The sequence below is a fragment of the Heloderma suspectum genome, chromosome 11 (genome assembly GCF_057233095.1).
Source record: "Heloderma suspectum isolate Gila_16-S chromosome 11, 16-S_ref, whole genome shotgun sequence".
NCBI lineage: Eukaryota > Metazoa > Chordata > Lepidosauria > Squamata > Helodermatidae > Heloderma > Heloderma suspectum.
This window is the reverse complement of record NC_139468.1, coordinates 30,958,766-30,973,148: the sequence shown is the minus strand read 5'-3', so window position 1 is coordinate 30,973,148 and position 14,383 is coordinate 30,958,766. Positions and strand designations below refer to the sequence as shown.

Below are 14,383 nucleotides of genomic sequence, written 5' to 3'. Positions count from 1 at the left end.
CTAAATGACCTAGTGAAGACTAAGCCTGCTCAGTAGCTACAGAATGCTCAGTGTTGGTTGAGGAAAGGAAATGTAAAGGGGTGGGGGTGGGGACAAAGGCATATCCTGGACCAGGGCGTGATTGGTTGGTTGGAACCCTGAGCAGGAACCCTGCACTGCAACAATTTGACATTGGTCCTACTTGTTGTGAAGCTGTGGATGCTAGGAGAGACCCAGTTCTTTCAAAATCTGGGGACACAGATTGAGAGGTTCATACATTTAATTTTCATTTTTTACACATACAGAATCATAGAATCATAGGGTTGGAAGGGGCCTGCAAGTACACCGAGTCCAACCCCCTGCTCAGTGCAGGAAGCCTGATTCCCAGTCGGTCTCCCATCCAAGTACTAACCAGGGCTGACCCTGTTTAGCTTCCGAGATCAGACAAGATCAGGCACATCCAGGTCTTTGTGCTTCTTCTGTTCTATACCACCCAATAGCCAAAGTTTTCTAGGCAGTTTACAAAGATTAAAACCGTAAAAATATAGTAGCATAATATAAAGCTATTCATGTACAAACATTTACACATTCAACAATAAAAATCCCAGGAGTGTTTTTTTTTTTTTTTTATACAAAAAAAAAACAAAACACACCTTATCATATCCTGTCAAATGCCTGGGTGTTGAGGAAAGCCATGACCTGGTCCCTAAACAATGACAATGTTTGTGCCGGGCAGACCTTAGTGGAGAGATGATTCCATGATCAGAGGCTCACCACCGAGAAGGCCCTCTTTCTTGTTGCCATTCTTTGAACCTCCCTCGGAGATGAACTTGGAGGAGGGACTGAGATGATGATTGTAGTTTATGGGTACATTCATACCAGGAGAGGTTTCCTTCTGTCTATTCACCCACCAGTTCAAGCTTTGCTTTTCCTTCCACAGGGCCAAAATATTTGAAGATGTCCGCCGTGTCATCCAGCCAGGTGACACAATCAATCAGGTTGTATTTGACTTAGATGGCTCCAGGTAAGTTTCTTTCTTCTAGCCCAGAATAATGTCATGGGGAGCCGGATCAAAACCACTGAACTTACTGCTGACTTTATTTAAATTCCAGAATCCTTTATTGTAATGTCGTCAATCACAGGACAACCATGTCTAATGAAAATCAAATGAAATGTGATTGGTTAGTTCTAACATTCCTTTCCTGTGGATTCCAACATATGGATGGTGAAAGCCAGCTTAGTGAAAAGTGTGGAAGGAGCAGGCAGATAATGCCAAAGCTCATGTTTTTGTTTATTTTTTCTCCTTTTTTATAGTGAATGTTTACAAACCAAACCAAACCAAACTGAAAACATTACCTAAAAAGAAAACCTAAAAAAAATGAAATAAAAATACAACGACATGTTCAAAAATCCTCAGTTTCTAATATTACAATATTCGAGAAAGAAAGAAAAAAAGGGAAAAAAAACAGGTTACACATAGACTTCAGTAAAAGCAGGCCAAATATCTGCATATAAGTCCATTTGCAAGTGACACCCATATACCACTCTTTCAAATGTTGCTAGTGTTGTTAAGTCTTCAGTCCATTGCGTTATAGGCGGTGAGCTTTTATCCTTCCAATATTGTAGTATCAGTCTTTAAGCAACCAAAAGGGCATGAAAAATCCATTTACGCTGACCATGTGTTACATTCCAAGAAGCAGGTAAGTAGTTTAAAAGAACATTTACATCAGTAAATATTAAAGAGCTTTCCAATACAAAATTTATCTGTACAATAACTTTTTCCCAAAAGGAGGTGGCCATTTGGCATTTCCAAAGCATATGAATAAAAGAAGCATCGACTGCCTTACGCTTCCAACAATTAGCTGAATTTGACAAGCCTTTACTAAAAAGATGATGTGGCATCCAATGGACCCAAAACAAGAGCTTTTGCTGAATAAGGCGTAACCGAAGATCCACTGAAATGTCTGATACAGACGCCAAAACGGCAGTCCATTGATTAAGCAAAATAGGACGTTCTGATTCCCTGTTCCATTCCTGCTGTAAACCACTTGTGTCATATTTATTCATTGATAATAAATGTTTATAAGCATGAATCGTAGGTTGATGCATCTGATCAGCTTCAATAAGTATTTCCAATAGCGAAGGAGACTCCGAGGCAGTAAAAGCAGCAGGACCGAATCTAGATACCAACAAATGTTTCAATTGCAAGTACTGCCAGTCTGCTGAAGCCGGCATGTTTTGAGTACCTCCAAGGGAATAAGCTTCCCAGTGATCAGGCATCTCTCAAGCAACTCTCTTCATCTGTTTTTGTTTTGTTTTGCTAGAGGTATGTGAGCCCCCATTGGCTTGCCCCAAACATAAATCATCCCCCTATTTTTTTTTTTGGGGGGGGAGTGTTCATTTGGAATACTTGAAGTCCAGTTTATCTGCCATCTAGTCTTCCTCACTACTTCTCCCACTTCCCCAAGCCCCAAATCCTTAGGTTGGAGAATGGGGAGGTGGGAACAGGCAGGAAAGGGTTTGGTGGAGGCAGGAGGTGCAGTTCAGCCCAGCCTGAAAGGGACTGAACCCAACTTGATTTGGGATGAGCAGTTTTGAGCAGAGGGAATTCACATTTTGGCTGCCTCACTGTCCGACATCTAGGGGTGGACGAAAGTCACTTACCTGTTGTCAAAGCTTGTTTGCGGTGGGGGGGAGGCGCTTCGTTGCTCCCCCTGCGAAGTTCAGGCTGGGGAGGAGGCTTCCCGCCTCGCCCGGCCGCGAACTCCAAAGTTAAAAAACAAACAAAAACGCCCCCGTGATAGGCTACGTGACGATTAACGTAGCCTATCACGGCTAGATCTGCAAAGTCAGCCGTGATAGGCTACGTTAATCGTCACGTAGCCTATCACGGGTGACTTAAAAAAAAAAAAAAGCGCGTACGCTAATGGCGGCCCCCATAGGGAGCCGCCATTCGCGTTCCTTATTTGGTCGCTGTAGTCTACGTAAATCTTTATGTAGACTACAGCGACCGAATAAGGAACGGGAATGGCGGCTCCCTATGGGGGCCGCCATTATCCGTACGCGCTTTTTTTTTTTAAAGTCACCCGTGATAGGCTACGTGACGATTAACGTAGCCTATCACGGCTGACTTTGCAGATCTAGCCATGATAGGCTACGTTAATCGTCACGTAGCCTATCACGGGGGCGTTTTTTTTTTTTTTATTGCAATGGCGGTGGCGGCAGCCGGTCGAAAGACCAGCTGCCGCTCCCGCCCCACACGAACACCCGCCGAACCGCCGGCCGGACCCGCTGCCGGGAGGGACATTCGGCAAAGGTAAGTCCCGTCCCGGGGGGGGGGTGCGGGGGGGTGCGGAGAATTTCTCCCCGAAACTTGTTCGGGGGGCCGAACACGTTGGCGCTCGGCCCCCCGAAGTTTCGGGGAGAAATTCTCCGCCATCCCTACCGACATCCCCTTTTTGCTGTGTGTACAGATACCCACTTGAGAGGAACTCTTGGTTTGGAAGATTGCAGCAGGAGATAGGAGAGTGTGTTGTCATTTAGAGCAGTACCTGCTCCCACAATAACATAAAATAAGCAGAAAGCTCAATTTCTGTTTCTGAATCTCCACCAGTTGAGAGATGCATGTATCTACATCTCCCCACCAAGAGGGATGCAAACGATCTCTTTTGAATGATATGGAAATGCAGAGGAACAGGAAGTGTGAGGCATTTGTTCTTCCTGTATCCTTTTCATTACAGTAATGTCTGAAGACATTTTCTGATATATTGCATTGAAGCAATTGAAGATTTCACTGGTCTATAACTTCTACAGAGTCAGATAATTGATCCATCTATACCAGTGGTGGGGCATATGTAGGTGACATGTGGCCCCCCTGTTTTTTTTTGGCAGCCCCCACTGGGTCCCTGCCACCACCACCGCTGTGGTCGCTGCCATACCGCCGGATTCCAAGTGATTCTGTTGAGAAGCAATGCACTTGGGGAGTTGTGTGCCTTGTTTCCCAGCAGAATTGTGCTCCAGCCCACCCACAATGAGATGTTTGTTGAGCTGGAGAGAATGCAATTCTGCAGAGTAATGGCAATTAGGCTGGGAAATGGGACATGTGGGGAGTGCACTCCTTGCTTCCTGGTGGAATCACTGGGAATCCAGCTGGATAGCCATGTCTGGTAGCAGTGCAGCCATTTCCAGTGGGGTGAGGGGAGGCTCACAGTGGACCAAAGTTGCCTGCCAACCCATCAAAGTTGCCCTACTGTAGTCTAGACAATGCTTTGTGCTCTGACTGGCACTGACTCTCTAAGCACCAGGCAGGGCTACTTTCCAGCTTGACTACCTGACTGTTTTCTTTTAAACTTGGAGATGCCAAGGACCAAAGATAGGGCCATCTGGACCAAGTCCATGTGCTTTGTCATTAAGGCTGATAGGCGGCTTCCCTATCAGCACCTTGGACTATGTTGGAAAGACATCCTGAGCCATTACAAAGATATGTCAGAGCACCATTGATCATCAGTTAATCCCCTCCTACATTCTGCACCTTCTAAAGAAGCTGTCCTCAACCTGGTACCCTCCTCTGATGTTTTGGATACAAACTCCCACTATTTCTAACCATTGGTCATGCTGACTGAGAATGATGGGAGTTGCAGTCAAAAACATCTGGAGGACACCAGGTTAGAGAAGGCTGCTCTCAAGAATCTGAACAGTTCTCCATAGTGCTGCTGCTCATGGCCTCCATGCTGTGTGAAAAGACCTGCTAGCTACCAATGCTCAGATGAATGACTGCAGTGAGTGCTGTGGCATCGTTTTGTGGGAGGTTATTGGAGGGACCAGAGCTCAGCAGAAGAGCAGTCAGAGCAGAGGCAATCATGGGCAATATGGACAAATAATTTGATCTGGTATAAGGCTGTTTCATGGATGATATTCTGGAGGTGACGGACTTGACCTTGGGGGAGCTGGGGGTGGCGACGGCCGACAGGAAGCTCTGGCGTGGGCTGGTCCATGAAGTCACAAAGAGTCAGAAGCGACTGAACGAATAAACAACAACAAAGGCTGTTTCTGGTATAAGTTTGGCAGGGTATCAGTGCTCAAACTAGGGATGGATGAGAATTTTGGTTCAGTTTGCAAATCACTTGCACATGCCCCATTCGCAACTCTGAATATGAATGTGAATGGGAGCATTTGTTCTCCAAAAATGTTTGCAAGTTCCTGAACTTGTGTCTGTTTTTGCAAAATGGGCACTTTAAAAAATGGGCACTTTTTAAAATGGGCACTTTAAAGTGTGCAATATTTAAAGTGTGCATTTTAAAGAAAGCTCACCTGTTTTATTCAATGGGGGGGGAATGCAGACCTTAAGAAATGGACACTTTTAAAGATGCACACTTTTAAAAATTCACATTTTTATGCTTTAGTCAATGGGAGGAAAGTATGCACTTTTGAAAAATGTGCACTTGTTCAGTTCAAATGAATGATAAAACAAACAAACAAACAAACAAACAAACATCAGCTTATAAACAAGAATGTGAGTGAGCCGAACCGCATTTCGAAATGAAATTCAGATAAATTTGGTGAGCTCAACCATCCCTGATTCTCCCACCCCTTCTTGAAACATCCCATCTAACACTGTCTTTGCTGTAACATTCCTTGTTGAAAGAGAAGGAGGAAGGAAAACATCAGTTTTACAGTCAACCTACTGGGGGGACCCAAGCAATTATGGGCTGGCTGCATTTCTGTTACTCCCAACTACCTTCTGTTATTTTCCCTAGTGGATATCTGGAGTAGCTTCTTCCTGCTGAGCCTTGCAGTAATCCTGTTGTGTCTTGTTTTTCAGCTCTTTAAATTCTGATGCTCCAAACTGTCTGAAATTCTTCTCCAAATTCGAGTCTGGGAACCTCCGTAAGGCCATCCAAGTGCGGGAGTAAGTAGTGCAAATACCCCAGCAAGCAGCTGGGGCAGGGATAGCGAGACATGCTTCAGTTGTGCAGAAAAGAGGAAGCTTGGAGATAACTCAGCCATCTGTAAAGGAGACAGCTCAGTTTTCCATGACTTAGAACTCCATATAGACATAACTCATATTCAGTCTTTGCTACCCCTTTACCAAAACCTGGTGTCTCTCTTCACATTTGTCATGGACTTCTTAGGAAGAGGGTAAGTCTGAGGTGGGGAACCTGCAGCCCAAGACTCATGCAGCCCCGAGTCTAATTTCATGCATCCCTCCACACCATATGCCTCTCCAGATGCCGTGGGCTCATGCTTGCTCTCTAGACTACCCCTTTGGGAATTGCTCCCTTTCTCACTTTTGTGGCTCTGTGAGAGACAGAGAGTTAGGGTGGCAGAGAGAGAAAAAAGCTATGCAATCCAAGCTTCCCCAACCTGGTGGCCTACAGATGTTTTGGATTGCAACTCCCAGCCAGCATGCATGGCTTTCAATGCATGGCCGATTGGCTGGCAAGGGCCAGGGGTCATGCTGGCTGGGAATTATGGGAGCTGTAGTCCAGCACATCTGGAGGGCACCAGGCTGGAGAAGGCAGATGTAATCAATCATGCAGTGCCACAGACTCTGACCATGTTTGTCTCTGGCTCCACCAGCCCATTGGATCTGGCTCCGCCCACCAATGGCTGTGGCCTCAGATTGCTTTTCCTGGGGGTCGACAGCCCTTTGTAAGAAAACAAAAGGATACCCTGCCCTTTGCAAAGGTCATCTGATGTAGATTATAAGCTCTCTATGCCTACAGGGCATCTCTGCATGGCAGATTTAAATTGTTTTACGGTGATTCTCAGGGTTGACCTAAGGTTTGTGGGAATCCCCAGTTACGTGGCATTGAGTGAGCTTCCCACATCAGCAAGCTTACCAGTGGTAGAGGCAAGCTTGCCAGCACAGCAATATCACAGTCTTCAGCAAGCAATTCCATTTAAAATTTCCCACAATGCCTCGCGGCAGCACTGCTGAGGACATTGTGGGAAATGTAAAATGGCTGCCACCTTCCCAGATCATAAGTACATGGCTGAGGGAATGGCTGGGTACAAGGGCCAGTATGCCCTGCTGGGGTCCTTGGTACATGCCCAAGGATGCCAGGTAATGACATCACCCGATGTCATTCTCTCTCCCCAAGGAACCTTGGGAACCAGAGTGCTATGGGGAGGACTAGGGATCTATAATAGAGAATTCTCAGCATCTTGTCAAATCACAACTTTCAGGATTCTTTAGAGGAAGTCACAATTAAAGTGGTTTAAAACAGATAGAAATTTGTCATATAGGTATATTTTAAGACATGGGCCTCCACCCTTTTCGGGCCAGGGAGCACACTGGGAATTTTAAGAGAGTGCCATGTTTATTCTCACAAAATGGCTGCCATGATGGTCATACATAAAATGGCTGTCCTGGTGGTCATGGCTGGTTACAAAACGCTCCTTTCCGAGAAGGGGAACCGGTGAGACTAGAAGAAATGTAACTTGCCCAAGAACCTGGGTATAAGGCAAAGGTGGAGATGGAGCTCCCAAATGCCAAACCACTATTTTGAACCCAAATAAAGATGGTGCTGGAAGGCAGCTCTCCCAGTTTAATTGACAGCAAAAAATATATTAAGAGTTAAAATAAAAATCAGAAGAGACATAGAGACTCAGGGGCAACAAGAGAGATGTCTGTGAGCACATTGATGCCCACGGGTACCATGTTGGAGGCTGGAGCCCCCCTGCAATAAGATCCAAAAAAAACATGATATGGGGAACATTCATTATATACCGTGCCTTCCATTTGCAACAAGCAAGCTGACGCCCACATCTGTTATCAAGGAGGGCAGGAAAGAAAAAAGGCGTGCAATTTTTACTTCGAAAATTAAGACATTAGCTTGAGTGCACATTGATCATACAATTCTATATTATACACCACAAAATACTTTTTAAAAACTTCATCTATAAGAAATGTTTTTTAAAAGATAGATTGTTTTTTTTTTAAAAAAAGGAATTGCTCAGTTATCCATACTTATCTTTCATCCATAAAATTAACTTTAAAACTCATGAAAGAAAATAAAGCAAGAACTATTATGTTTACGTCAGCTAACCCGCAATCAGCACTGAAATGACATTCATTTCTGAGATGGGCAGGAAAAACGAAAACATACATCTGCTGGCACATTGTTGCTGCTGTGTATAATTTAAGCACCAGAGATAGCAGCAATAGGCGCACAGGAGGAAAATGCAGATATGGGTCACAGTCCTCCGACACATGCGGTTCAGGGCTTCCTAACATAAGAATGTGAGAAGAGCCCTGCCGGATCAAACCAGAGTCCTATCTAGTCCAGGATCCTGTTTCCCACAGTGGCCAACCATGAGAAGCCCACAAGCATGACATGAACACAACAGCACTGTCCCACTCGTGTTTCCCAGCCACTGGTATGCTGCCTCTGATACTGGAGGTAGTATATATATAGCCATCAGAACTAGTAGGCATTGATAGGCCTATCCTCTGTGAAGGGAGGAAGGGGGTTGCCTCAGCTCCTGGCAGTGCAGGCAGGGACAAACAGTGACCCAGACAGGCTGCTTGCACCCTTTACATCCACCTTAGCCTGAGCCAGGGGACTCTCAGACCTTACAGGACATTCCTAGGGCTTACGAAATAAGGGTCCAAGCTGGAGCCTCTATTTGGAAGCCCTAGGCCTGAAACATTAAGCAATAACCAAAGAGAAGTCTCTGGATTTAATACCAAGGCTTCCTTGGAAGGACACACACACAACTCTCGAGGTAGGTGTTAAGGTTATTTGGATAGGGAAAGGGAATTAAAAGGCATACAAGGACCAGAGTAATGTTTGGAAACACTGCTTCAGGCAGAAAATAAGAAAAGTAACCACCCCTTGTTTCCATATGCATAGGTACGTATGGGTCTTCAGTAGGACAGGGCACCAAAAGGTGGTGCTCAAAGTCACAACCCTAAGGCAAAAGATGGTTTCAGCCCTCCTCTTTTATCCTCAAGCCCCGACAACGCCGAAGAGTTGGTTAGCCAAAGAGTTGGTCAGCCAATCACAGGCTGGGTGGAACAGCGTTCCCCAAACCTGGGTGGGGGAAACAATTCCCACAGGAATGCATCTGAGATCTTTCAGTCATGCTCTGACCTTGGAGCTAGATTCATCTTGAGATAACCTATACGCCAGTGGTGGTATCATTACGTGCAACTTCAGCCTGGCCAAATGGAGTCTTGCAGGCAGTCAGGGCCTAGAAAGATAATGTTCTTGGCATGCTCCATGCATTTATCTAATCACCTTTTAAACCTTGGTGGCCATCGCTACATCTCGTGGAGGTGAATTCCATACTTTAACTCTGCATTGTGTGGAAAAAACTCCTTCCTTTTATCTGCCCTGAACATCCCACCAATCAGCTTCATTGAATGACCCCGGGTTCTAGTATCATGAGAGGCAGATAAAAGCCCTTTTCTATCCACTTTCTCCACACAATGCTTAATTCTATACCTCTCTATCATGCCCCCCCCCCATACTCACTTTTGTTTCTAAATGAAATAGCCCCAAAGGTAGCCTTTCTTCACAGGGGAGTTGCTCTGATCCCTGATCATTTTGTTTGCAATTTTCTATACCATTTCCAGCTCTCTGCAATGCCTTTTTGACTTGCAGAGACTGTACACAGCATTCCAAGTATTGTCTCTCCATGGTCAGGTTTTGGAGCTGAATTGTTTCCAGGTGGCTGGAGATCCCACACATTCTAGGCGCATGCATGCGCCAGTCCTCCATTCCCATCTGGGGGTTCCTAGGTCAAATGCCTTTGCTCCCCCTGCCTCTGCTCCCCATGGAGGCCATTTCTCTTCCTCCTCTCGCTTCCACTGAGAGTCCTATATCCTTCCTTAAGGACAGCCAGCGAGTGCTCCTGTTTTGGTGTAAGTCTGGTGCCATGCAGTAGTTGGACTTGCATTAATGGGCCCACAGGCAGCGGTGCAGTGGAACCATGGCTCACGGGATGCAGCACCATCACTGTTTTATTAGCAGGGTCGCTGATGTCATCTGCCTCCCCTTGGAATTCCATGGGCTTAATAGTTACAATCCTCACAGGAGCTGGGGGGAAATGAATTTTCCTAGCAACAATATATTGTTCCCTGTTTCAGTGCAAAGTTTTCTTTCTTTCTTTCTTTCTTTCTTTCTTTCTTTCTTTCTTTCTTTCTTTCTTACATTTATATCCCACCTTTTTACCTCTTTAAGGAACTCAAGGTGGCGTACATAATCTTCCTCTTCTCCATTTTATCCTTACAACAACAACCCTGTGAGGTAGGCTGGGCTGAGAGTCTGTGACTGGCCCAAAGCCACCCAGTTAGCTTCCATGGCCGAGTGGGGACTCGGACCTGGATCTCCTGGCTCCCAGTCCAACACTCTCGCTGCTACGCCACACTCTCTCTATTTTGGGGTTAGCTTGGTCTTGAATGGGCAATTAAGACCTATTAGCCTTACAAAAGGGCTGCTCCTAACAGAGGGAAACCCTTAGAACTGTATGGATATGGATCAACACAGCTGCCCTTGATTTTGGACTTTCCTTGGGTGCATGGCTATGGGGACTGTCATGAGTAGTGCCTGCACTTAAAAATTTACCAGTACGCTACTGGCCACGAGGCCCTTTAATAGCTCAGTCTCTTGTCAAAGTGTCCCCTTCCTCCTGTCCCTGCCACATCACAGTCCTGGTCCAATGTTCCTTCAGTACAACCCAGGATTGGCATTCTGCCTTGCCCATTGCACTGGTGGGGTTTGATGGTTAACACTATATGTGGATTAGCACTCTCCATATGGTCTGCTTATTAATGCACCATGATGGATGCACCATTTGGCTGTTTGATTCCTAATGCTGTGTCATTGTGGCTTGTGGTCCAGGTTTGAGTATGACTTGATCCTCAACCCCGATGTCAACAGCTCCCAACACCATCAGTGGTTCTACTTTGAGGTCAGCACCATGAAGACAGCCACCCCTTACCGCTTCAACATCATCAACTGTGAGAAGCCTAACAGCCAGTTTAATTTTGGTAAGAGCCCTTGTGATGATAGAGGGAAATCTGTACCTATGCTCATAGTTAGGTCCTCCTGAACTTGGGAAAGTCAACTGGTTTAACCCTGGAAGAATATCTTATCTACATAAATGTTGGTGTCTTCCTTATCTCTATTCCTGCATACCAAATTATTGAGACTGTTTCCTATGACTGTGGCCAATTCCATATCACTCTGTCCTCCATCTTGCCTTCACTTCTAAGTGAAGCTTGTTTTTTTCCAAACAAGCTGCTCAGCACTTTCACTGCTGACCAAGGAATGCTTTGAGATCTGGGTGGGTACAATCAGCTCCAGGTTTTTGGGCAAGGCACCCTCAATGAGCCCCATCTTTCAGTGAGTCTACACCATTGTCACCAGCTGCTATTCTTCTTAGGAATTTTTCAGAGTTTGTATTTACTAATACATAAATAAGCATTGTTCCTCCTCTTCCTCATCATTGATATTGCTTGCTTGCTTGACAGGCAGAGAGCCAGTGAGCAAGCAGGCCATGGCATCTACTTTTCTTCCTTCTCACTATGACCATTGCCTGGGCCAGAGCGAGAGGCAGATGACCAAACAGGTTGCAACAGTGAAGAGGAGGAGCAAGTCCAGGGGGTGCTTGTCAGTGGGCCTGTGCTGGAGTGTGGCCCCTTGGCATGTGCCTGATCACACCTATCTTTGATGCTGGCCCATGGTACTATTGCATAGCAATACAATTATCTCTCCTTTTCTTTCTCTTGCCACAAGAGAACTCAGGAAGAGAGTCAGAATGTTAAGTTTCCTAATGTGGAGGGGACATTTGTGAAGTTAGGGGAAAAAAATAGCTTTTTTTGATAGATGATGAAAGAAACAGATGGATGAGTTAAGAAGGGTCTTATTGACTGGCCCAGAAACAATGGATTTTACTTCATTTAGGAAATTACCCTCCTAGAATCTATCTACCCCACCAGCATTTCTGATGGTTGAATATGGAGAGGAGCGGGAGATCGAGGCATAAGGAGGAAAGACAACACTTCTCTTTTGCCTTTCATTTCTGCTGCTGCTCTTCAGAAGTCCATGAGACAGGAAGGGAAGGATGGGAGTTTGTGTTTGCACTCAGTAGGGATGTACAGATTTTGTTAAATCTGTTCCATCTGTGTTTTGCAGATTGTCAGGCTTTCATTCCGTCATCCGTTCATTGATGGAATTGGATCTTTTGTAGAAGAATTTCATTCATTTGCAAAGGCGCATTTGCACCAATGCACACTTGCACTAATGTGCATCAGCACTAAAGCACAATAGCACAAATGCCCAATAGGGCAGGTGCGCATTGGTGCAAATCCCCACCAAAAGTCAACAACTGGTCTGGAAGTCTGCAGAGTCTGTGCAACTTGGAAAAAGCCAGTTTGCTGTGGAATCCGTAGGTCGGAATTGCAGAAATCCAATCTCATTTGAATCCACTGTGGATTTCTCCACGATCCTTAGCACTGTGTGTGTGTGTGTGTGTGTGTGTGTGTGTGGCAGGGATGGGTTGAAGGGGGGAGAACAGAGGGGACAGGAGCAAGACAGAGGTGAAGGTAACAAAAATTATATGCATCCTTTGCTGAAAATATTCACTCCTGGTCTTTTATTCTGAGTGCAGAAGACTGGTTCTGGAAGGCAACACAGATGGCTTTCATGTTTTTGGTGTACAGATCTGTATGCTTGACTGCTTCACCTCTCTCTCTCTCTCTCTCTCTCTCTCTCTGTCTGTCTTTCTCTCTCTTCCTTAACCATCAAAGGAAGCCTCACTTGTAATATTTGTCAGTATGGCAGGACTGTGTATTGGCTTGAAACTCACTCTTAATCTGCCAGAGATTTACTTATGGTTTTTGGATGTCAACTTCAGCAATAAGGGATATTCTGGAATTGTAATGCCTATTTTTTTAATAGAGTCTGTGTACACTACAACATTATATTGGTTTGAAATCTGTCATAGCCTTCTCCAAAAATCCTGGGCATTGTGATTCGGTGAGAGTGCTGAGGATGGCCTGGTAGCGATCCATGTCTCCTTCTCGGCCCCCAGTTCCCAGGGAGAGGGAATCCCTATGCAGGCTTTACAACATTGAAAGCATGGCAGGGGCATGGGGATGTGTGCGTCAGCCCCGCCTCTTCCATCACTGACCTTGCCACATTGGCCAGGAAGGTCTGAAGACAGACTGTAGCTGCATTCTGCTAAACTCGGTTATGGTCCTCCATGTGATCTATAAACTTGGTTGTAGTTCTCCATGCTATAGTCCTCCATGTTGGCCAGGAAGGTCTGAAGATAGACTGTAGCTGCATTCAGCTAAACTCAGTTATAGTCCTTCATGTGATCTGCAGCCCTCCAAAACATGCAGGTTAAAGGATCTCTTCAGACTTTCCTGGTGGACAGAAGGAGGTAGTTGTTGTTGTTGGTGGAGGGAGCATCTCATGAAAATGAAGAAGTTAAGGACTTCAAACAACAGCTTCCCATTCTGCAGAAGTATTTGCTTTCATTAAAATTAAGCAGAGAATGGCAGTGGCTTAGGTGAAGACAGATGTAATATAAAAGCAGAACTCGCATCAAATGCCGTTGAGCCATGGGGCAATTCCAGCTTCTTCCTGACTTCACAGTTGGAATTACATACATATACAACAGCAAGTTAAACCCTGACTCAGAGATCCATTGTGCCCCTTCCACCAACCTTCAGTGAGGTTATCTGCTTTTAAAAAATAGATTTTAAATGCACTGCCCAAATAGCCATGTATTTCTCCATTGACTTGTCATTGTATTCATTAAAACAAGACAGAAAACTGCAAAATTACTCTAGGGCATGAGCAGAAGGAAACGTTTCTTGTTGACATCAAAGAGCAGCTTTCCCTGACCCGGTGTGCCTGCTAGACACATTGGACTACAACTCCCATCATGCCCAGTCAGCACTACCAATTGCCATGCTGTCTGGGGATAATGGTTGTAGTCAACATGTCTGGAGGGTGCCATGATTTTATTTATTTAAAATATTTATAAACTGCATAACATTCCAAAATACCTAAGCAGTGTACAAAGTAAACATAAGCTATAACACAATAAAACAATAATATATAAACTCCTTGCATTACAGTGATTGGTAATATATCTAGCTAAAATCATACCTCTGGAAGGCTTGTGGGATAGAAATGTTTTTAACATGTGCCAAAACTCCAATATCATTGTGAAAGGCTATCATAGAGAGTCAGCCAATCAGTGTTGCGCACAGCTGCACTGTGCTTCAAACGTGCAGAAGCATTTCATAGGGATGTATGAGAATTTTGTTTTGATTAAAATTTGACTCAAATTTTCCCCATTTGCTCCTCAATGCAAACACAAATGTGAGTGAGTGTGTGTGTGGGGGGGAGTTCACATGTCCCCAAACTTGCATTTACAT

At 45.0% G+C, this 14,383-nt stretch overlaps 1 protein-coding gene across 1 annotated transcript in view; it reads left to right on the top strand.

The window, feature by feature from the left end:
- AGBL1 (AGBL carboxypeptidase 1) overlaps nt 1-14,383 on the top strand; it is a 732,367-nt gene that overhangs the window by 96,363 nt on the left and 621,621 nt on the right. The window contains 3 exon segments of the mRNA XM_084816379.1: nt 920-1,003; nt 5,801-5,887; nt 10,830-10,978. Of these exon segments, the coding sequence (XP_084672505.1) occupies nt 920-1,003; nt 5,801-5,887; nt 10,830-10,978 (320 nt within the window).